We start from the raw sequence: 21,603 nt of genomic DNA, 5'->3' as shown, positions 1-21,603 counted from the left end.
CCGGGTGTGTGTGTCATGTGATTGTGGGTGTGGGACACGTGATTGTGGGTGTGTGACACGTGATTATAGGTGTGGGACACATGATTATAGGTGTGGGACACGTGACCATGTGTGTGACACGTGATTATTGGTGTATGACATGTGACCATGTGTGGGACACGTGATTATGGGTCTGTGACACGTGATTATGGATGTGTGACACATGATTATGGATGTGTGACACATGATTATGGATGTGTGACATGTGACTGGATGCGTGGTTCTGACATGTGACACATGAGCAGGTCACATGACACAATGCGTGATGTGCGCATGACACAGGTGTGACATGTGACTGCATATGTGTGACACATGACATGCGTAATGTGACACATAATGGGTGATGTCACTGCCTACAGGACACGTGATGTGTGTGGGATTTGTCACATGATACACATGATGTGGGACATCCACTTGTGTGACACATGACACGTGTGTCACGTGTGATGCTGGGGGGGGAACACATGGGGGGTCCTATCTTTGGGGGTGGGGGAGGGGAGGGTACAAGCCCCGCCCACCATCTGTGCAGCAAACATGGCTGCCCCCATGTGCCCTCAACAAACATGGACGTTTCCACGCGACTTCAGGCAGTTCCCATGTGCCCTCAGCAAAGATGGCTGCCCCCGTGTGCCTTCAAGCGTGGGTGTGTCACGTGCTGCCAACGTGACCGCCCCCATGTGATCTCAGCAAGCGTGCGCGCTCCCACGTGACTTAAGCAAATATGGCCGCTACCATATGTCCTTCAGTAACCATGGCAGCCGCCATGTGCCCTAAACAAAGATGGACGCCCCACGTGACTTCAACACGTGGCCGCTCCCATGTGCCCTTAGCAAATATGGCCGCCCTACGTGCCGTAAACAAACACGGACGCTTCCACGTGACATTAGCACACGTGGTTGTTCCCATGTGCCCTCAACCAACATGGCCGCCCCATTCATTCACCCCCCATCTTGCCCACAACCAACATGGCGCCGCCGGCTTCTTCCCCTTCCTCCTTCCCCTCCTCCTCATTGGCCCCTCGGACCGGAAGGGGCGGGGCCAACCCCTCCCACCCGACCCAAGATGGCGGCGGCCAGCAGCAGCGTGTCCCGGCGGCGCCGTCCTCGCCCCGGTTCCGCTTCCGGTTCCGGTGCCCTTGGACCGGGTCGGGTTCACCGGCGACCGGAACCGGGACGGGTCAGAGGTCGTGACCCCCGTGGGCGCCGTGCGCAGGCGCAGAAGGATCCGTTCCCAGGCCCCGCGGCCTTGAACCCGGAGCTGGTGAAGCGGTTCCGGAGGGGGGGAGGGGAGAGAGCGGTGAGGGGAAATGGGGTGAATTTGGGGCATTTTGGGGCATTTTGGGCCAATTTGGGGCATTTTGGGGCAATTTGGGGCATTTTGGGTCAGTTTGGGTGAATTTGGGGCATTTTGGGGCAATTCGGGTGAATTTGGGGCATTTTGGGTCATTTTGGGCCAATTTGGGGCATTTTGGGGCAATTTGGGGCATTTTGGGTCAGTTTGGGTGAATTTGGGGCATTTTGGGGCAATTCGGGTGAATTTGGGGCTTTTTGGGGCAATTTGGGCGGTTTGGGGATGAATTTGGGGGAGTCTGAGGTGAATTTGGGTGAATTTGGGGCATTTTGGGTGAATTTGGGGCATTTTGGGCCAATTTTGGTGAATTTGGGGAATTTTGGGTCATTTTGGGGCAATTTGGGTGAATTTGGGGCATTTTGGGGCAATCTGGGCGGTTTGGGGATGAATTTGGGGCAGTCTGAGGTGAATTTGGGGCTTTTTGGGGTGAATTGAGGTGAATTTGGGCAGATTTGGGTCAGTTTGGGTTGGTTTGAGCGGTTTTTGGGGTGAATTTGGGTCCGTTTGGGGTGAATTGAGGTGAATTTGGGCAGATTTTGGGGCAGTTTGGGTTGGTTTGGGCCATTTTGGGGTGAATTTGGGTGGATTTGGGTCACTTTGGATTGGTTTAAGTGGTTTTGGGGTGAATTGGGGTTGATTTGGGGCAGTTTGGGTCCATTTTGGGGCAGTTTTAGGGTGAATTGGGGCAGGTTTGGGTTGACTTGGGGCAGTTTGAGGTCCATTTTGGGTTGATTTGGGTCCATTTTGGGGCAGTTTTGGTCCACTTTGGGTCATTTCAGGTTGATTTATGTCCATTTTGGGTTGATTTGTGTCCGTTTTGGGTCATTTTGGGTTGATTTCTGCCCATTCCATGTCCCAGCCTCGCCCCCGAGCCCCAAGGCTCCGTCGGTGCCTCCAGAGCTCAGCCCAGAGGGAGGAGGCAGCAGCTGAGAGAGCAGCAAGGACAGAACTGATGCTGCCCCTGGAGCCAGGGTGAGACCATAGAGACATATAGGGACCTATAGGGACCATAGAGACCATAGAGACCTATAGAGACACATAGAGACCCATAGAGACACATAGAGACACATAGAGACCATAGAGACACATAGAGACCCATAGAGACACATAGAGAGACATAGAGACCATAGAGACACATAGAGAGACATAGAGACACATAGAGACCCATAGAGACACATAGAGACCCATAGAGACACATAGAGACCATAGAGACACATAGAGACACATAGAGACCCATAGAGACCATAGAGACACATAGAGAGAGACACATAGAGACCCATAGAGACCCATAGAGACCATAGAGACACATAGAGACCCATAGAGACACATAGAGAGACATAGAGACCATAGAGACACATAGAGAGACATAGAGACCATAGAGACCCATAGAGACACATAGAGACCCATAGAGACACATAGAGACCATAGAGACCATAGAGACACAGAGACACATAGAGACCATAGAGACCATAGAGACACAGAGACACATAGAGACCATAGAGACACATAGAGAGACATAGAGACCATAGAGACCCATTGATCCTCATTGAACCCCACTGAGCCCCATTGACTCCTCTATCCCATTGCCCCCATATCTGCTTACCCCAACCATCCCAATATCCCAACTATCCCTATATCCCAATTACCACCATTTCCCATTATCTCCGTTTTCCAATACCCAATCTATCCCAATATCACAACTATCCCTATATTTCATTATCTATATATCCTATTATCCCATTATTCTCATATCGCATTATTCCAACTGTTCCCATATCCCATTATCCCCATATCCCAATATCCCAACTATTCCCATATTTCATTATCTATACGTCCTATTATCCCTTTATCTTCATATTGCGTTATCCGAACTATTCCCATATCCCATTATCCCCGTATCTTCATATCCCAACTATGTCCATATACCATTATCCCATTACCCCCATTATCCCAGTATCCCCATTATCCCATTATTCGCAGGTTCCTGGAGCCGGATCCGGGTCAGGACTCCAGCACCATCACCCAGGGGGACATTGTGGAGGCCGTTGACATTGCCAGTGCTGCCAAGGTGAGCATGGGGCTATGGGGGTGATGGGGCTATGGGGATCAGTGGGTGTCAGTGGAGTCAATGGGGCTAATAGGGATCAATGGGGATCAATAGGAGTCAAGGGGATAATGGGGATCAATGGGAGTAATGGGGATAATGGGGATCAATGGGGCTAATGGGGATCACTTGGGATCAATGGAGGTAATGAGGACCAATGGGGATCCGTGGGGGTTATGGGGATCAGTGGGGATCAATGAGGGCATTGGGGTAATGGGAGTAATGGGGATCAATAGGGATCAATGGGGGTAATGGGGATCACTTCGGATCAATGGGGGCATTGGATCCATGGGGGTCAGTGGGAGTAATGGTGACCAATGGGGGTAATGGGGATCAATGGGGGTAATGGGGATCAGTGGGGATAATAGGGATCAATGGGGATGAATGGGGTTAATGGGGATCAATGGGGGTAATGGGGATCAATGGGGGTAATGGGGATCAATGGGCGGCAATGGGGGTAATAGGGATCAATTGGGATAATGGGGATCAGTGGGGATCAATGGTGATCAATGGGGTGATGGGGATCAATGGGATCAGTGGGATCAATGATCACATATATGTCCCACATGTGTTCCCCCCCAGCACTTTGAGCTCCGCTTGGACCAGTTTGGGCCCTACAGGATTGATTATACCCGTAATGGGAGGTGAGGGACCTCATGGACCCCATGGACACCCCATTGACCCCCATGGACACCCCATTGACCCCCATGGACACCCCATTACCCCCATTACCCCCATTCCCCCCATTGATCCCTATTGATCCCCATTACCCCATTGCCCCCATTACCCCCATTGACCCCACTGACCCCAGACACCTGCTCCTGGGGGGTCGCCGGGGTCACGTGGCCGCTCTGGACTGGCAGACGAAGCAGCTGCAGTTTGAGATGAACGTCATGGAGCAGCTCAATGATGTCACGTGAGTGACAGCCCATAATAACCCTGCAGCCCATAATATCCCATAGTGTCCTATGTATCCTATATGTCATATGTTATATCCCATGTGCATCACATAGCCATATACATCTGATATTCAGTCATATACACCCCATATACATCCATGTACACTACTATAAGTCACTATACATCCCATACACACCCGTATACACCCCATATACGCTCATATACACTCCATATACACCCCATATACACACATATATACTCATATACACCCTATATACACACATATATACCCATATACACTCTCATATATACCCATATACATCCCTATACACTCATATACACCTATATACACCCATATACATCAATATACACCCCATATAGGCCCATATACACCCCCTATACACACATATAGACCCCATACACACCCATATACACCCCATATAGACCCCATACACGCCCATATACACCCCATATGGACCCCATACACGCCCATATAGACCCATATACACCCCTGTAGACCCCATATACACCCCATACACCCCCATACAAACCCCTATAGACCCCATAGACACCCCATATATCCCCCCCATAGGTGGCTGCACTGTGAGTCCCTGCTGGCCGTAGCCCAGCGCCGCTGGCTCCATGTCTATGATGGGCAGGGGCATATCTCCCATACCCCATATACACCCCATACACACCCATATACACCCCATACACACCCATATACATCCCATACACACCCATATGTACCCATATACACCCCATATGCCCCCATATACACCCCTATACACCCCATACACACCCATATACACCCCATATACACCCATATATACCCCATACAAACCCCTATACACCCCATATACACCCCATAGACCCCATAGACACCCATAAACCCCCCCTGTATCCCCCCCATAGGTGGCTGCACTGTGAGTCGCTGCTGGCCGTGGCCCAGCGCCGCTGGCTCCATGTCTATGATGGGCAGGGGCATATCTCCCATACCCCATATACACCCCATACACACCCATATACACCCCATACACACCCATATAGACCCCATAGACCCCATAGACACCCCATAGACCCCATAGACACCCCATAGACACCCCATATATCCCTATATGCAGGTGGCTGCACTGTGAGTCTCTGCTGGCCGTGGCCCAGCGCCGCTGGCTCCATGTCTATGATGGGCAGGGTCATATCTCCCATACCCCATATACACCCCATACACCCCCATATACACCCCATAGACCCCCATACAAACCCCTATAGACCCCATAGACACCCTCTATGTGTCCCCCCATAGGTGGCTGCACTGTGAGTCCCTGCTGGCTGTGGCCCAGCGCCGCTGGCTCCATGTCTATGATGGGCAGGGCCTGGAGCTCAGTGTCCTCAAGAGCTTCCCCTGCATCCTACACCTGCGGTTCCTGCCCTACCACTTCCTGCTGGCTGCGGCTGTGGGTCTGGGGGGGACATGGGGGGGTTTAAAGGGGTTTAGATGGGGTCTGGGGGGGGTTAGAGGGGGTTTAAAGGGGGTTGGGGGGGTTAAATGGGGTTTAAAGGGGGTCTAAGGGGGGCTTGGGGGGGTTAGAGGGGGTTTAAAGGGGGTTTAATGGGGATTTGGGGGGGTTAAAGGGTGTTATGGGGGGCTTAGAGGGGGTTTGGGGGGTTTAAAGGGAGTCTAGGGGGGTTAAAGGGGGTCTAGGGGGGGCTTGGGGGGGTTAGAGAGGGTTTAAAGGGGGTTTGGGGGGGTTAAAGGGGGTTATGGGGGGGTTAAATGGGGTTTAAAGGGGGTCTAGGGGGGGTTAGAGGGGGTTTAAAGGGGGTTTGGGGGGGTTAAATGGGGTTTAAAGGGGGGTTAAATGGGGTTTAAAGGGGGTCTAGGGGGGTTAGAAGGGGTTTAAAGGGGTTTGGGGGGGTTAAAAGGGGTTTAAAGGGGCTCTGGGGGGTTACAGGGGGGGTTAGAGGGGGTTAAAAGGGGGGTATGGGGGTACAGGGGGGTTTAAATGGGGTTTATAGGGAGTTTGGGGGGGGTTAAATGGGGTTTAGAGGGGGTGTAGGGGGGGTTTGGGGGGGTTAAAGGGGGTTTAAATGGGGTTTGGGGGTGTTTAGAGGGGGTTAAAGGGGGTCTCGGGGGGTTTAAAGGGGGTTAGAGGGGGTTTAAAGGGGGTCTAGGGGTGTTAGAGGGGATTTGGGGGGGTTTAAATGGGGGTTAGAGGGGTCTTAAAAGGGGTTTGGGGGGTCTGGGGTGGATAAAGGGGTTTTGGGGGGGGTTAAAGGGGGTCTGGGGGGGTTACTGGTGGTTTAGGGGGGTTTAGAGGGGGTTTGGGGGGGTTTAAATGGGTCGAGGGGGGGTTTAAAGGGGATTACAGGGTGTTGGGGTGGTTAGAGGGGGTTAGAGGGGCTTTAGGGGAGGTTACAGGGAGCTTGAACGGGGTTTATGGGGGGTTAAAGGGGGTTTAAATGGGGGTTAGAGGGGGTTTAAAGGGGGTTTGGGGGGATTAAATGGGTTTGGAGGGGTTAAAAGGGGTTTAAAGGGGGCCTAGGGGGGGTTAGAGGGGGTCTAGGGGAGTTTAAATGGGGTTGGGGGGGTTTAAAGGGGATTTATTGGCTTTAGAGGGGGTTAAAGGGGGTTTGGGGGGCTTTAAATGGGTTGGGGGGGTTAGAGGGCCTTTAAAGGGGGGTTAGAGCGGGCTTAAAGGGGGTTTGGGGGGGTTGAAAGGCATTTAAAGAGGGCTTGGGGGGGTTTAAATGGGTTTGGGGGGTTACAGGGGGGCTTAAAGGGGTTTGGGGGGGGTTAAAGGGGGATTAGAGGGAGTTTGGGGGCTTTTAAAGGGGTTTAAAGGGGATTTAGGGGGGTTAGAGGGGGTTAAAGTGGTCTGGGGGGGTTTAGAGGGGGTTTGAAGGGGGTTTGGGGCTGGTTTCAATGTGTTTTGGGCCCTTTTGGGCTATTTCACCCCATTTCTGTGTGTTTCTGATCCCATTTCCCCCATTCCCTGCCCCCCCCAGAGCTCTCGGGGGCTGCTGCAGTTCCTGGACGTGTCTGTGGGGCAGGAGGTGTCAGTGCTCAGCACACATGGGGGGCGACCCACAACCATGGAGCAGAACCCGAGCAATGCGGTGCTGCATGTGGGGCATGGCAATGGTAACGGGGGGGGGACCCCAAACACCCCCATAGGGACCCCCATTAGGGTCACCCCAAAACCCCCTCTTAGGAACCCCAAAAACCCATATAGGGACTTCAATACCCTCCCTTAGGGACCCCCTAAACCCCTTTAGGAACCCCCAAAATCCCCTTTTAGGAACCCCATAAACCCATTTAGGGACCTCAATACCCCCCTTAGGGACCCCCAAACCCCACCCTTGGGGACCCTGAGACCCCCCCCTTAGGGACCCCAAAATCCCCCATTAGGGACCCCCAAAACCCCATTAGGGCCCCCCCAAAACCTCATTAGGACCCCCCCAAAACCCCTTTTAGGGACACCAAAACCCTCTGAGGACCCAAAAACCCCTTTAGGGACCCCCAAATCCCCCTTGGGGACCCCAAAACCACCATAGGGACCCCACTTTAGGGTCACCCCAAAACACACCCTTATGGACCCCAAACCCCCTCCATGGGGACCCAAAAACCCCCTCTTTACAGCACCCCCAAAACCCCCTTGGGGACCCCCCCAAAACCCCCCATTGGGGACCTCCAAAACCCCCTTAGGGACCCCCTAAACCCCCCCTTAGGGAACCCTAAAACCCCTTTAGGGACCCCAAAGCCTCTTTAGCGTCACCCCAAAACCCCCCCTTGGGGACCCTCCAAAACCCCTTTCCCTATGGCTCTCCCACCCCATCCCAGCGCATCCTGAGCTCTCCATGGTCCTGAAGGCTTTTATCCCATCCCATCCATCCCATCCTCATCCCATCCCCATCCCATCCCATCCCCATCCCATCCCCATCCCATCCCATCCCCATCCCATCCCATCCATCCCATCCCATCCCATCCCCATCCCATCCCATCCCATCCCCATCCCATCCTATCCATCCCATCCCATCCCCATCCCATCCTATCCATCCCATCCCATCCCCATCCCTATCCCATCCCATCCCATCCCCATCCCATCCATCCCCATCCCATCCATCCCCATCCCATCCCATCCCCATCCCATCCCATCCCATCCCATCCCCATCCCATCCATCCCCATCCCATCCATCCCCATCCCATCCCATCCCCATCCCATCCCATCCCCATCCCTATCCCATCCCATCCCATCCCCATCCCATCCATCCCCATCCCATCCCATCCCCATCCCATCCCATCCCATCCCATACATCCCATCCCATATAGGCACCATCACCCTATGGAGCCCATCGGTGCAGGAGCCCCTGGTCCGGATGCTGTCCCACCGCGGTGCTGTGCGGGCCCTTGCCATAGACCCCAGCGGCACGTAAGCCTATGGGGTGTCCCTATGGGTGCTATAGGGTGACCCCCATCCCGGTGTCCCCTATGGGTTTTATGGGGCACCCCCTTTCCATTGGGGTGTCTCCTATGCGTTCTATGGGGTGACTCCCTTTCCATGGGGGTCTTCTATGGGTGCTATGGGGTGACCCCCTTTCCATGGGGGTCTCCTATGGGTGCTATGGGGTGACCCCCTTTCCATGGGGGTCTTCTATGGGTGCTGTGGGGTGACCCCTATGGCGGTGTCTCCTATGGGTGCTATGGGGTGATCCCATTGGGGTATCTCCTATGGGTTCTATGGGGTGATCCCCATGGCGGTGTCCCCTATGGGTGCTATGGGGTGAGCCCCATGGCTCTGTCCCCTATGGATGCTATGGGGTGACCCCCATCCCGGTGTCTCCTATGGGGTGATCCCCATGGCACTGTCCCCTATGGGGTGAGCCCCATGGTGCTCTGTCCTATGGGTTCTATGGGGTGACCCCCATTGCAGTGTCCCCTATGTCTCCTATGGGGTATCCCCATTGCAGTGTCCCCTATGGTTTCTATGGGGTGTCCCCATCAGGTACATGGCATCAGCGGGGCTGGACCGCAAGCTCCGGCTATGGGACCTCCGTACTTATGGGTTCTATGGGGTGTCCCCTATGGGGTGATCCCCATTGCACTGTCCCCTATGGGTTCTATGGGGTGACCCCCATTGCAGTGTCCCCTATGGGGTGAGCCCCATGGCATTGTCCCCATCAGGTACATGGCATCAGCGGGGCTGGACCGCAAGCTCCGGCTATGGGACCTCCGCACTTATGGGGCGCTATGGGGTGTCCCCATTGCAGTGTCCCCTATGGGTTCTATGGGGTGACCCACATAGCAGTGTCTCCTATGGGGTGTCCCCATCAGGTACATGGCATCAGCAGGGCTGGACCGCAAGGTCCGGCTATGGGACCTCCGCACTTATGGGGCGCTGCAGGATCTGGTGCTCCCTATGGGGGCCTCACACCTTGACTTCAGCCAACGTGGGCTCCTGGCTGCAGCCTGTGGGGATGTGGTGCAGGTAACACTGGAGCCCTCAATGCCCCCATTGATCCTATGGGGACAACCCAGCCCCATAGAACATCATTGAGCACCAAGAGCCCAATGGTATTGAAGGACATCCCAATCCCATTGACCCTATGGGTCCAACCCAGCCCCATAGAGCGTTATTGAGCACCAAGACCTCAATGGTATTGAAGGACATCCCAATCCCATTGACCTTATGGGTCCAACCCAGCCCCATAGAACATCATTGAGCCTCAAGACCTCAATGGTATTGAAGGACATCCCAATCCCATTGACCCTATTGGTCCAACCCAACCCCATAGAGCGTTATTGAGCACAAAGACCTCAATGGTATTGAAGGACATCCCAATCCCATTGATCCTATGGGTCCAACCCAACCCCATAGAGCGTTATTGAGCACCAAGACCTCAATGGTCATGAAGGACATCCCAATCCCAACCATCCCATTGCCCCTATTGGTTCAACCAAGCCCCATAGTCCATTATTGAACCCCAAGACCCCAATGGTCTTGAAGGTCCTTCCACCCATCCCATTACCCCTATGGGTTCAACCAACCCCATAGAGCATTATTGAGCCCCAAGACCCCCATCCCATTGACCCTATTGGTTCAACCAACCCCATGATCCCATATTGAACCCCAAGACGCCAATGGTCTTGAAGGTCCTTCCACCCATCCCATTGACCCTATGGGTGCAACCCAACCCCATAATCCACTATTGAACCCCAAGACCCCAATGGTCTTTAAGGCCCTCCCAATCCCCCCCATCCCATTACTCCTATTGGGTTCAACCAACCCCATGATCCCATATTGAACCCCAAGACCTCAATGGCCTTGAGGGTCCTTCCACCCATCCCATTGACCCTATGGGTACAACCCAGCCCCATAGTCCATTATTGAACCCCAAGACCTCAATGGTCTTGAAGGACATCCCAATCCCATTGCCCCTATTGGTTCAACCAACCCCATAGCCCATTATTGACCCCCAAGACCCCAATGGCCTTAAAGACCCTCCCAATCCCCCCAAACCCATTACCCCTATGGGTTCAACCAACCCCATAGCCCATTATTGAACCCCAAGACCTCAATGGTCCTTCCAATCCCATTACCCCTATGGGTTCACCCACCCCACAACCCCATATCCCCCCATACAGGTCTACAAGGACATCCCCAAGACCCTGTCCCCCCATCCCTACCTGTGCCATCGCCCCCCTGGCCCCACAAGTGCCCTTCGCTTCTGCCCCTATGAGGACGTCCTTGGCACTGGGCATGCTCATGGCTTCACCAGCATCTTGGTCCCAGGTGGGTGCCCCCATTGCCACCTATGGGTGCTAAAGGGGGGGGGTGATGAGCACCCCATAAGTTCCCATTGACCCCCATTTAGGGGCTGGGGAAGCCAATTGGGATGCATTGGAGAACAACCCCTACCGCAGCCGGAAGCAGAGGCAGGAATGGGAAGTGAAGGCGTTGCTGGAGAAGGTATCTATGGGGCAGGGGGGGGACACCCCATAAGTGTGGGGGGGGACCCATAAGTCAAGGAAGGGAACCCACAAACAATAGGGGGATGCCCATAGGGGAACAAGGGCCCTATGGGGGATAATGGAGGCGCTGTCCATGGTGCTGAAGGGGACCTGGGGGCAATGGGAGATGGGATCCTGACCCCCCCAAACCCACCTGGGACCCCCCCAGACCTCTTTAAGACCACCCTAAACCCCTTTAGGACCCCTCTAAACCCCTTTGGGACCCCCCCATACCCCTTTAGACCCCCCAAACCCTCTTTAGGACTCCATTTAGGACCCCTCAGACCCCTTTAGGGCACCCCAAACCCCTTTAAGACACCCCCAAATCCCTTTGGACCCCCCTAAAACACTTTAGGACCCCCCCAAACCCCTTTAAGACCCCCCCAAACCCCTTTGGGACCCCCCAAAAACCCTTTAGGACCCCCCCAAACCCCTTTTGGACCCCCACAAACCCTTTTAAGACCCCCCAAACCCCTTTGGGACTCCCCAAACCCCATTAGGACCCCCCCAAACCCCTTTTGGACCCCCACAAACCCCCTTTAGAACCCTATTTAGGACACCCCAAACCCCTTTGGACCCCCCCCAAACCCCTTTAGGACCCCCCCAAAACCCCCTTTAGGACCCCCCAAACCCCTTTAAGACCCCCCAAACCTCTTTAGACCCCCCCAAACCCCTTTGGACCCCCCCAAACCCCTTTAGAACCCTATTTAGGACCCCCAAAACCCCTTTGGACCCCCCCAAACCCCTTTAGGACACCCCAAAACCCCTTTAAGACCCCCCCAAACCCCATTAGGACCCCCCCTTTTGTGACCCCCTAACCCTATTATTCCCCCCCCTTAGATCCCTGCGGAGCTGATCACATTGGACCCATCCCTATTGGGCCGCATGGACACGGCCACACTGGAGCAGAAGAGGGAGGAGCGCATCCAGCGACTGGTACCAATGGGATGGGAATGGGGGGGGGGTAAAAACACCCCCAAAACACCCCAAAACACACCCAAAATCACCCCCAAAACCACCCCAAAACTACCCCAAAACACCCCTGAAACACCCTGAAAACACCCCAAAAACACCCCAAAACAAACCCCAAATCACCCCAAAACAAACCCAAAATCACCCCAAAACACTCCCAAAATCACCCCCAAAACTACCCCAAAACCCACCCCAAATACCACCCCAAAACCACCCAAAACACCACCAAAACACCCCCAGAACCACCCCAAAACACCTCAAAAACACCACAAAACACACCCAGAACCACCCCAAAACTACCCCAAAACACCTCAAAAACACCCCAAAACACACCCAAAATCACCCCAAAACACTCCCAAAATCACCCCAAAACCAACCCCAAAATACCCCCAAAACCACCACAAAACACCCCCAAAACACCCCGAAACACCCCCAAAAACGCTCCAAAACCACCCCCAAAACCACCTCAAAACACCCCGAAACACCCCCAAAACCACCCCAAAACCACCCCAAAACACCCCCAAAACCACCTCAAAAACACCCCAAAACACACCCAAAATCACCCCCAAAACTACCCCAAAACCCACCCCAAATACCACCCAAAACACCCCCAAAACCACCCCAGAACACCCCAAACCACTCCAAAACACCCCAAAACCCACCCCAAATCACCCCCAAAATCAGCCCCAAAACTACCCCAAAACACCCCAAAAAACACCCCAAAACCACCCCAAAACCCACCCCAAATCACCCCCAAAATCACCCCAAAACACCCAAGAAACACCCCAAAAGTACCCCAAAACCACCCAAAACACCACAAATCTACCCGAAAACTACCACAAAACCCCCCCAAAACCACCCAAAACACCCCGAAAACACCCCAAAACGACCCATTTGGGGGGGGCATAGAACCCCTATAACCCCCCCATACCCCCCATAACCCCCCCACCCCATAGGGCTTTGACCCCCAAGCCAAGCCCAAGTTCAAGCCAAGGCACAGGACCAAGGGGAGCAGTGGCCTCCGTCGCAAGAAGAAGGTTGCCCATGAGCAGCAAAGGGTGAGTTTTGGGGGACCCCCCCCCATTCATTTAATGGGGGTCCCCCCTAATGTGACCCCCCCCATTCATTTAATGGGGGTCCCCCCCTAATGTGACCCCCCCATTCATTTAATGGGGGTCCCCCCCTAATGTGACCCCCCCCCATTCATTTAATGGGGGTCCCCCCCTAATGTGACCCCCCCATTCATTTAATGGGGGTCCCCCCTAATGTGATCCCCCCCATTCATTTAATGGGGGTCCCCCCCTAATGTGATCCCCCCCATTCATTTAATGGGGGTCCCCCCCTAATGTGACCCCCCCTATTCATTTAATGGGGGTCCCCCCTAATGTGACCCCCCCATTCATTTAATGGGGGTCCCCCCCTAATGTGACCCCCCCCATTCATTTAATGGGGGTCCCCCCTAATGTGACCCCCCCCATAAGGCTGTGATCCAGAAGAGTGTGGAACAACGGGAGCAGAAGAGGAAGGAGATGGGGACCCCCCTGACCCCCAAGCGTGGGGCCCTTGAGCGCTTCAAGAGATAACATGGGGGGCAATGGACACCCCCATATATGGGGGTCCCCAATGGGTGTCACCCCCATAGTGTGGGGGTCCTCAATGGGTGTATTCCCATTGTAGGGGTCCCCAGTGGGTTCCTCCATCCCATATTGGGGGTCCCCTGGGTGCCCCTACCCCATATTGGGGGGTCCCCATTGTGGAACACCCCCCATTCTAGGGGTACCCCAATATATGGGGTCCCCAGGGTTGTTTCTCCACCCCCATATTGGGGGTCCCAGTGTGTCCTGTGTCTTCCCCCCATACCAAGGGTCCCCACTTTGTGGGTCACCCCCATTATGGAGGTCCCCTGGTGGCCCCCCACCCCATATTGGGGTGCCCCCCCCAAACCCCCTTTATTAAAGCCTTTTGGTGCCACCCCCATTGTCCCATTGGCCCCTTTATTGGTTGCCTTGAAGAGCATCCAACCTTCTCCATATCCCCCCATCCCATTCCCAGTGTTCCCATCAGCTCTTCCCATGGGAAGCCTGATGGACCCCTCGATCCCCCATATCCCATACCCCACATCCCATATCCTATATCCCATATCCCATACCCCACATCCCATATCCTATACCCCATATCCCATACCCCATATCCCATACCCCACATCCCATATCCTATACCCCATATCTCATATCCCATACCCCACATCCCATATCCTATACCCCATATCCCATACCCCATATCCCATACCCCACATCCCATATCCTATACCCCATATCCCATACCCCATATCCCATATCCTATACCCCATATCCCATATCCTATACCCCATATCCCATATCCCATATCCTATACCCCATATCCCATACCCCACATCCCATATCCTATACCCCATATCCCATACCCCATATCCCATACCCCACATCCCATATCCTATACCCCATATCTCATATCCCATACCCCACATCCCATATCCTATACCCCATATCCCATACCCCATATCCCATATCCTATACCCCATATCCCATACCCCACATCCCATATCCTATACCCCACATCCCATATCCTATACCCCATATTCCATATCCTATACCCCATATCCCATATCCTATATCCCATATCCCATACCCCATATCCTATACTCCTATGCCCCTTATCCCTAAAGTCCTCTTAGCACCCAGTGACGTCAACACCATCTCGAGCTCTGATTGGCTGATACGGGCCAGCCTCTCCAATGGTGGGGCTGGGGTGGGGGGGGAGTGGCCAGTTCCATGTAGAGGCTATGGGGGGGCCTAGGGGTGTCTATGGGGCTGCAATGGGGCACTTGGGGGGGATTCAGAAACAATCGGATGCAGGAACAGTTGGAGCTGGGAACAATTGGACACAGGAACAGTTGGATCCAGGAGCAATTGGATCCGGGAACAATCAGACCTGGGAATGATTGGATCCAGGAACAATGGGACCAAGGAACAGTTGGAGCCAGGAACAGTTGGATCCAGGAACAATCAGATTAAGGAACAGTTGGATCCAGGAACAATCAGATTAAGGAACAGTTGGATCCAGGAACAATCAGACCCAGGAACCATCAGATTAAGGAACAGTTGGATCCAGGAACAATCAGACCCAGGAAAAGCTGGATCAAGGAACAGTCAGACCCAGGAACAATCAGACCCAGGAATGGTTGGATCCAGCAGGAATTGGAGCCAGGAACAAACACACCAAAGTCCAGCTCTGCATCTAAACTCACATCCAAGACTCGAGTCTAGTGTCCTGACTAGTTTCTATAGTGCATAAAGGGGAACACGAGCACATTGAGACAGGCTCATAGAGCACCTGCCCTATGCTAGACCCAGCTCCTGCTTCAGGACCTTAGCTGCTCAATGGCCACATCTCTGTCAGCTGCGTCCAGGCCTAAACCTCATGGGGACAACACAACCCAATAGTACCTTGGGTTAGTTCAAGCCTTATCCCATCCAGCTGCTGCTTCAGCCCCTGCCATTCATTAACATGTGGGGCTCATAGGGTCAGCTCTGGGACAATGGACACAGACAACAGAGCTGCAAAGACAACCCTAACCCTAAAGGCTGAGCCTAAGCCTCATCTACACTTAGCTTAGGGAAGTCACAGAAGCTCCAACTCAACAGCAACCTGCTCCCATCCCCTGCCCAAAGAGACTTCTTGAACCTCTTCAATGGCAGGAGCCATTGGGGAGGGTGGGAGATGTGGGGGGTGAGGGGCAGATTCCCATGTCCCATCTCCCCATCTCTCATATCCCCATAGCCCTAAATCCCCATGACCCTCATGTCCCATATCCACATGTCGTATATCCCAATATCTCCATCTCCCCATGCCCTAAGTCCCTATATCCCCATGACCCTCATGTCCCATATCCCTATCTCCCCATGTCTTATGTCCCTATATCCCCATGACCCTCATGTTCCATATCCCTATCTCCCCATGTCTTATGTCCCTATATCCCCATGACCCTCATGTTCCATATCCCTATCTCCCCATGTCCTAAGTCCCTATATCCCCATGACCCTCATGTTCCATATCCCTATCTCCCCATGTCTTATGTCCCTATATCCCCATGACCCTCATGTCCCATATCCCTATCTCCCCATGTCTTATGTCCCTATATCCCCATGACCCTCATGTCCCATATCCTTATCTCCCCATGTCCCTATATCCCCATGTCCCCACGATGCCTTTTCCTTACCAGGGATCTTATCACACCCAGAATTGGGGTTTCCCAGGAAAGTTCGTTTCCGTTTCGCAACCTCGACAAGTGGGATCTGCCAGCAACCGGTGACGTCACGAGCAGTCCTGGTTTCTCATTGGTGGGTGGCTCGGGGCAGAGCCAATAGCGGAGCAGGAGGGTGCTGCTGGTGCCCAAGCTCTGGGCTCTGGGCTCAGTGCTCAGCGGAGGAGCGCGATGGGGCCAGGCTCTGCCGTGGGGCTCCTGCTGCTCTGCGGCCTCGGAGGGGGGGCGAGAGGTGAGCACGGGCACAGGGACCCCCTGTACCCCCCTATCAGTCCCATCCCCATCACCCTGCTCTGGACCCCAGGTCACCCTCACCCCTGTGTCCCTGCAGTGCTCCATTCCATGCGGTACTTGTCTATTGCTGTGTCAGACCCCAGCCCAGGGGTTCCCCGGTTCCAGGCAATGGGATATGTGGATAGGAACCTCTTCGTGCACTGCAGCAGCGAGAGCAAGCGATGTCAGCCCCGGACACAGTGGATTGAGGACAATGTGGGTCAGGAATACTGGGATAGAGTGAATTTGATTGCACAGACAATCCAGCAGTTGTCCTACGATGGCCTCAACACTCTGCGGGATCTCTACAACCAGAGCGGGGGTGAGTGTGGGGCAGGGATGGCACTTCATGAGGCTGGAGGGGGTTCTGTGGGGCTGGGATGGGCTGTGTGGGGCAGTCCCATCTCACCAGTGTTGGTGCAGGGGATCACACACTACAGTGCATGTCTGGCTGTGACCTCCTGGACGATGGGAGCACCAAGGGGTACACTAAGGTCGCCTATGATGGGAAGGACTTCATTGCCTTCGACAAGGACACCATGACCTTCATCCCAGCGGTTCCAGAGGCAGAGATCGCCAAGAGGAAGTGGGAACAGGATGGGAGGGGAGATGAGGACTGGAACAACTACCTGGAGAACAGCTGTGTGGAGTGGCTGAAGAAATACTTGAGCTATGGGCGGCTGGAGCTGGAGAGGAGAGGTGAGGGTGAGATGGGGACATGGGGGCCACAGAATGGGTTGGGTTGGAAAGGACCTTGAGAGCCTCCAGTTCCAATCCCTCACATTAAACCAAGGCACCAAAGGCATCGTCCAGCCTGGCCTCGAACACCTCCCTGGGCAACCCATTCCAGTGCCTCAGTCAAGAGCTTCCTCCTCAGACCCAACCTAACCTTCCAATGCTTCAGTTTGCACCCGTTACCCCTTGTCCCATCACTGCAGGCCCTAATGAAGAGTCCATCCCCACCATCCCAAACCCCCTTCAGACACTATGAGGTCTCCACGCAGCTTCTCTTCTCCAGGCTGAACAGCCCCAACGTTCCCAGCCTATCTCCATACAGGAGCTGCTCCAGTCCCTGCTCATCCTCTTGTCTCCTCTGGGCTTGTCCCAACCATCCCATGCCCTGTTCATGCTGAGGACCCAGCACCGCACGCACAGCTCCCAGTGAGCTCTGCCCAGAGCAGAGGGGCAGGATCAGCCCTCACCCTGCTGCTCACGCTCCTTTGGATGCAGCCCAGGACACGCTCCCTTTGGGGGCTGTGGGCGCCTGCTCTGATCCCTCCCCATCCATCCCATTCCCAGTGTCCCCCACGGTGCGAGTGTCAGGGAAGGAGCAGGAGGACGGGATCCTGACCTTGACCTGCCGCGCTCACGGCTTCTACCCGCGGCCCATCGTGCTCAGCTGGCTCAAGGACGGCGAGGTGCGGGACCAGGACACCCAATGGGGCGGCCTCGCCCCCAACAGCGACGGCACCTACTACACGTGGGCCTCCATCGAGGCCCACCCCGGCGACAAGGACAGGTTCCGGTGCCGGGTGGAACACGCCAGCCTCCTCCAACCCGGCCTCTATGCTCTGGGTGAGCCCTGGGGGGGCCGCGCACGGTGGGGGGGGTTCCCCCTTGCCAGCTCCTCATCCTCCTGCTCTTCCTGCAGAGCCGCACTCTGACCTGCTCAGCATCCTGCTGCCGGTGGCTGCCGTGGTGCTCGTGGCCATCACCATCATCGGGGTGCTCCTCTGGAAGCTCAGAGCGGGTAAGGCCCCGCATGCAGGGAGGGAGGCAGGGCAGGAGCTGCTGAATGGGAGCCCTGACCAGCCCCATAGGGCTGCTGATGGCTCTGCCTCTCTGCAGGGAAGAACAGGGATGGCAACAGCGCGACCCCAGGTGAGCACCGGGGGCACATCCAGCACCGTGCTGGTCCCGTGCCTCCGGCTTCCCAATCCTCAGCCCCCATAGGAGGAACAGATGGAAAAGGAGGGGTCTTGGCTGCTCACGGCTCTTTCTCTTGCAGGCATGGCCATGGGCTCTGCCAGCTCAGCACCAGGTACGAGCTGGCACCAGGGGGTACGGATGGGGTGGCCCCAGCTCCTGCATGGAGCCTCCATGGGATGCAGGGGGATACCGAGCCCCCCCCCAGAGCTCTGTGGGCACAGGGAGGTAGCCCTGGGTGTCTCTTCCTCTCCTCCCTGCAGAGCTTCCTACTTAACTCCTGCATGGGCTGGATGAGCTGCAACCGGAGGCTTCTTCTTGCTGCTGCCCCTCTTCTTTGTGCTGCTGCTTCACCGAGTGCTGCTGGGAATGAGCAGGGATTGAACCTGGAGCTTCTCCTGCCCCATAAATGCTGATCCCTCTGGCTGATGTGTGCCCAGGACCCTGCCGAGCGCGACACCAGTGATTCCATCCCTGCTCCCGATGGCCTCCAGAGCCTTCCCGGTGCAGTAGGGCCCAGCCACCTCCCCTGCATGGCCACGGATGGCTGATGCTCAGCACCACCAGCCCCAAGCCCACCCTGACCCCCCCCCAGCCCCTCCATCACTCACCCGACACGGCCAACGCCAGGGCCACGCAGGCAGCACCCAACAGGCACCACTGGACCCACACCAAGGCCAAGAGCTGTGGCACAGCCACCCGCTCACCAGCACCGCATCCAGGAGCAGCAGCAGCAGCAGCGACCAGGCTGTGGCCAGGGCGGGCGGCAGAGCCATGGTGGGGAACCAGTATGGACCAGTGCGCTCCCAGTACAGATGCCTCAGTCCCAGTCTGGAGCCTCAGCACGCTGTGGGCACAAATGGGGTGAGCACCGGTCAGGATCAGTGCTCCCAGTACAGCCCCAGCACCCTGCAGCACTCACCAGTCCACACCAGTGCTCCCAGTACAGCCCCAGCACCCTGCGGCACTCACCAGTCCACACCAGTGCTCCCAGTACAGCCCCAGCACCCTGCGGCACTCACCAGTCCACACCAGTGCTCCCAGTAGAACCCCAGCACCCTGCAGCACTCACCAGTCCACACCAGTGCTCCCAGTACAGCCCCAGCACCCTGCAGCACTCACCAGTCCACACCAGTACTCCCAGTACAGCACTAGTACCCTGCAGCACTCACCAGTCCACACCAGTGCTCCCAGTACAGCCCCAGCACCCTGCGGCACTCACCAGTCCACACCAGTGCTCCCAGTACAGCCCCAGCACCCTGCGGCACTCACCAGTCCACACCAGTGCTCCCAGTACAGCCTCAGCACCCTGCGGCACTCACCAATCCACACCAGTGCTCCCAGTACAGCCCCAGCACCCTGCGGCACTCACCAGTCCACACCAGTACCCTCTCCTTTGCTTTCACTTTCGAGGCCCCGCCCCCTTCCCTTTCTCCTCCAATCACCTCCCTCCTCCCCGGAAGCTCCGCCCCCTGTTGGCCCCACCCTGCTCCAGCTCCATCTGCCTAGCAACCGATGACGCCGCCTCCCTGACCAATCACAGCCGCCTGCGCTCGCTGTGTGTGCTGCTGTGGGGCTGAGGCCTGCATGGAGCGATCCCAGTGGATCCCAGTGGATCCCAGTTGATCCCAGTGGATCCCAGTGCATGGCACATCAACACTGTGGAGACAGAGAGGAGATGGAGCTGGAACAAGTGTGTGTGAGGGGCAGATGGGGCTCGTGGGGGTGTTTAGCATGGAGAAGGGCAGGAAGGTGACACCAGGTCAGCCCCTTGGATTCAATGGTGGATGGATACCCACCTCCACCTTCAAGGTCCTCCTCCTTTTAGCTGGGCTTGGGCTTTAGGCTGAGAATAAGCTGCTAACACAGGCCTGGTTTTAGTTAATTCAGCTGTTAAGTGCTTAGCATCAACTATTAATTACTTGAGGACTCTTAGTCTCATGCTGTGCCAAGGGAAAAGGGCTGGGGATGGGTTGAATGGAGAAGGTTTGGATGCCCCATCCCTGGATAAGGGATGATGGGGCTTGGAGGAAGCTGCTCCAGTGCAGGGCTGGGAATGGATCCTTCCCATCCCAAACCATTCCGTGATTCCCTATCATTGCCAAACCTTTTGCGTTTACTTTGCCCTCAGCGTTTGTACCACGATAACCCCAGATCGGAGCGGCAAAATGGGCACAAATCGGCCAAAATACGGCAAGAGAGAACATTTTGCACCAAATCCATGGGGAATTACCTCTGGATTCGCTGCGGTGAATGGATTCGCTTGCGGTAATGGTTGCATTTGTAGCCTGAGGCAACCCCAGAGCCGCTGCCCCCTCACAGGGTCTCTGTGTAACCTGCGGCTCTCAAAGGGGGGAATTGTGAGGTAAAATATGGAGGTTTACATTAAACCCAATGTTAACTGTAACAAATGTGCTCTTTGACGGCGGCAGACCCCCATTAACACCTCACAAAAGACCCCACACCGGGACCCCACACCGGGACCCCACATCGGGACCCCCCCAACGCCATAAGGAACGTCCCCCATCCCTTCCTCCCACCCCACCGGCCCCACACCGAACCCCTACCGCCCGTTGTACCTCGGAGGCGGCTCCAAGCGCCGGCCCAGCCCCTTTCCCCGCCCCGGAGCCGCCTCAGCCCCACAGCCCCAACATGGAGGCGGCGGCTCAAGATGGCGCCGGAGCCCTCCCTCCTTCTTCTCCTTCCCCTCCCTCCTTCCCGCCCTTT

The 21,603-nt window shown here is 55.5% G+C and overlaps 2 protein-coding genes and 2 long non-coding RNA genes across 17 annotated transcripts; 2 read left to right on the top strand and 2 right to left on the bottom strand.

The window, feature by feature from the left end:
* Positions 1–1,090: 1,090 nt before the first annotated feature.
* On the top strand, positions 1,091–14,349 carry WDR46 (WD repeat domain 46). 2 transcript variants are annotated; one of them, XM_034072440.1, is made up of 15 exons: positions 1,091–1,335; positions 2,249–2,361; positions 3,370–3,457; positions 4,076–4,137; positions 4,305–4,409; positions 5,518–5,585; positions 5,765–5,847; positions 7,400–7,535; positions 8,724–8,823; positions 9,726–9,879; positions 11,037–11,184; positions 11,267–11,361; positions 12,243–12,338; positions 13,331–13,432; positions 13,856–14,349. In XM_034072440.1, the coding sequence occupies exons 1-15, from the start codon at positions 1,102–1,104 to the stop codon at positions 13,955–13,957; spliced, it is 1,686 nt and encodes a 561-aa protein (XP_033928331.1). In that variant the 5' UTR covers positions 1,091–1,101; the 3' UTR covers positions 13,958–14,349. The 2 variants fall into 2 exon arrangements, with proteins under 2 accessions (XP_033928331.1, XP_033928330.1); XM_034072439.1 differs by lacking the exon at positions 5,518–5,585 and having other exon boundaries at positions 5,697–5,847.
* On the bottom strand, positions 9,688–11,440 carry LOC117437809 (uncharacterized). Its single transcript, XR_004550512.1, has 3 exons — positions 11,311–11,440; positions 11,079–11,213; positions 9,688–9,860 (listed from the first exon to the last, which is right to left on the bottom strand). It is a non-coding gene; the product is annotated as an uncharacterized lncRNA (long non-coding RNA).
* A 1,921-nt stretch (positions 14,350–16,270) lies between the features above and the next one.
* On the top strand, positions 16,271–19,302 carry LOC101869354 (class I histocompatibility antigen, F10 alpha chain-like). Of its 7 annotated transcripts, none has more exons than XM_034072445.1 (8): positions 16,271–16,909; positions 17,009–17,272; positions 17,374–17,649; positions 18,250–18,525; positions 18,602–18,700; positions 18,771–18,831; positions 18,959–18,991; positions 19,140–19,302. In XM_034072445.1, the coding sequence occupies exons 1-8, from the start codon at positions 16,849–16,851 to the stop codon at positions 19,171–19,173; spliced, it is 1,104 nt and encodes a 367-aa protein (XP_033928336.1). In that variant the 5' UTR covers positions 16,271–16,848; the 3' UTR covers positions 19,174–19,302. The 7 variants fall into 7 exon arrangements, with proteins under 7 accessions (XP_033928336.1, XP_033928338.1, XP_033928334.1 ...); XM_034072447.1 differs by having other exon boundaries at positions 18,799–18,831; positions 19,140–19,293; XM_034072443.1 differs by having other exon boundaries at positions 18,799–18,831; positions 18,959–19,302.
* LOC117437808 (uncharacterized) lies at positions 17,364–21,560 on the bottom strand. 7 transcript variants are annotated; one of them, XR_004550511.1, is made up of 5 exons: positions 21,456–21,480; positions 21,110–21,220; positions 19,488–19,723; positions 18,302–19,236; positions 17,364–17,636 (listed from the first exon to the last, which is right to left on the bottom strand). It is a non-coding gene; the product is annotated as an uncharacterized lncRNA (long non-coding RNA). The 7 variants fall into 7 exon arrangements; XR_004550507.1 differs by lacking the exon at positions 17,364–17,636 and adding an exon at positions 20,411–20,736 and having other exon boundaries at positions 18,928–19,236; XR_004550505.1 differs by lacking the exon at positions 17,364–17,636 and having other exon boundaries at positions 18,928–19,236; positions 21,110–21,212; positions 21,456–21,560.
* Positions 21,561–21,603: the final 43 nt, after the last annotated feature.

This window comes from Melopsittacus undulatus, chromosome 28 (assembly GCF_012275295.1).
Source record: "Melopsittacus undulatus isolate bMelUnd1 chromosome 28, bMelUnd1.mat.Z, whole genome shotgun sequence".
In the NCBI taxonomy this organism is placed as follows: Eukaryota; Metazoa; Chordata; class Aves; order Psittaciformes; family Psittaculidae; genus Melopsittacus; species Melopsittacus undulatus.
This window is presented reverse-complemented; position numbering and strand designations above follow the sequence as displayed.

Bases quoted from the DNA above. Each gene is read 5' to 3' on its own strand.
- WDR46 (XM_034072439.1), top strand. From the start codon at position 1,102: ATGGCGGCGGCCAGCAGCAGCGTGTCCCGGCGGCGCCGTCCTCGCCCC. The intron at 2,362-3,369 runs GTGAGACCATAG...CATTATTCGCAG, and splicing joins ATGCTGCCCCTGGAGCCAGG to GTTCCTGGAGCCGGATCCGG. The intron at 4,410-5,696 runs GTGAGTGACAGC...GTCCCCCCATAG, and splicing joins GAGCAGCTCAATGATGTCAC to GTGGCTGCACTGTGAGTCCC.
- LOC101869354 (XM_034072441.1), top strand. From the start codon at position 16,849: ATGGGGCCAGGCTCTGCCGTGGGGCTCCTGCTGCTCTGCGGCCTCGGA. The intron at 16,910-17,008 runs GTGAGCACGGGC...GTGTCCCTGCAG, and splicing joins CCTCGGAGGGGGGGCGAGAG to TGCTCCATTCCATGCGGTAC. The intron at 18,701-18,770 runs GTAAGGCCCCGC...CCAGCCCCATAG, and splicing joins CCTCTGGAAGCTCAGAGCGG to GGCTGCTGATGGCTCTGCCT.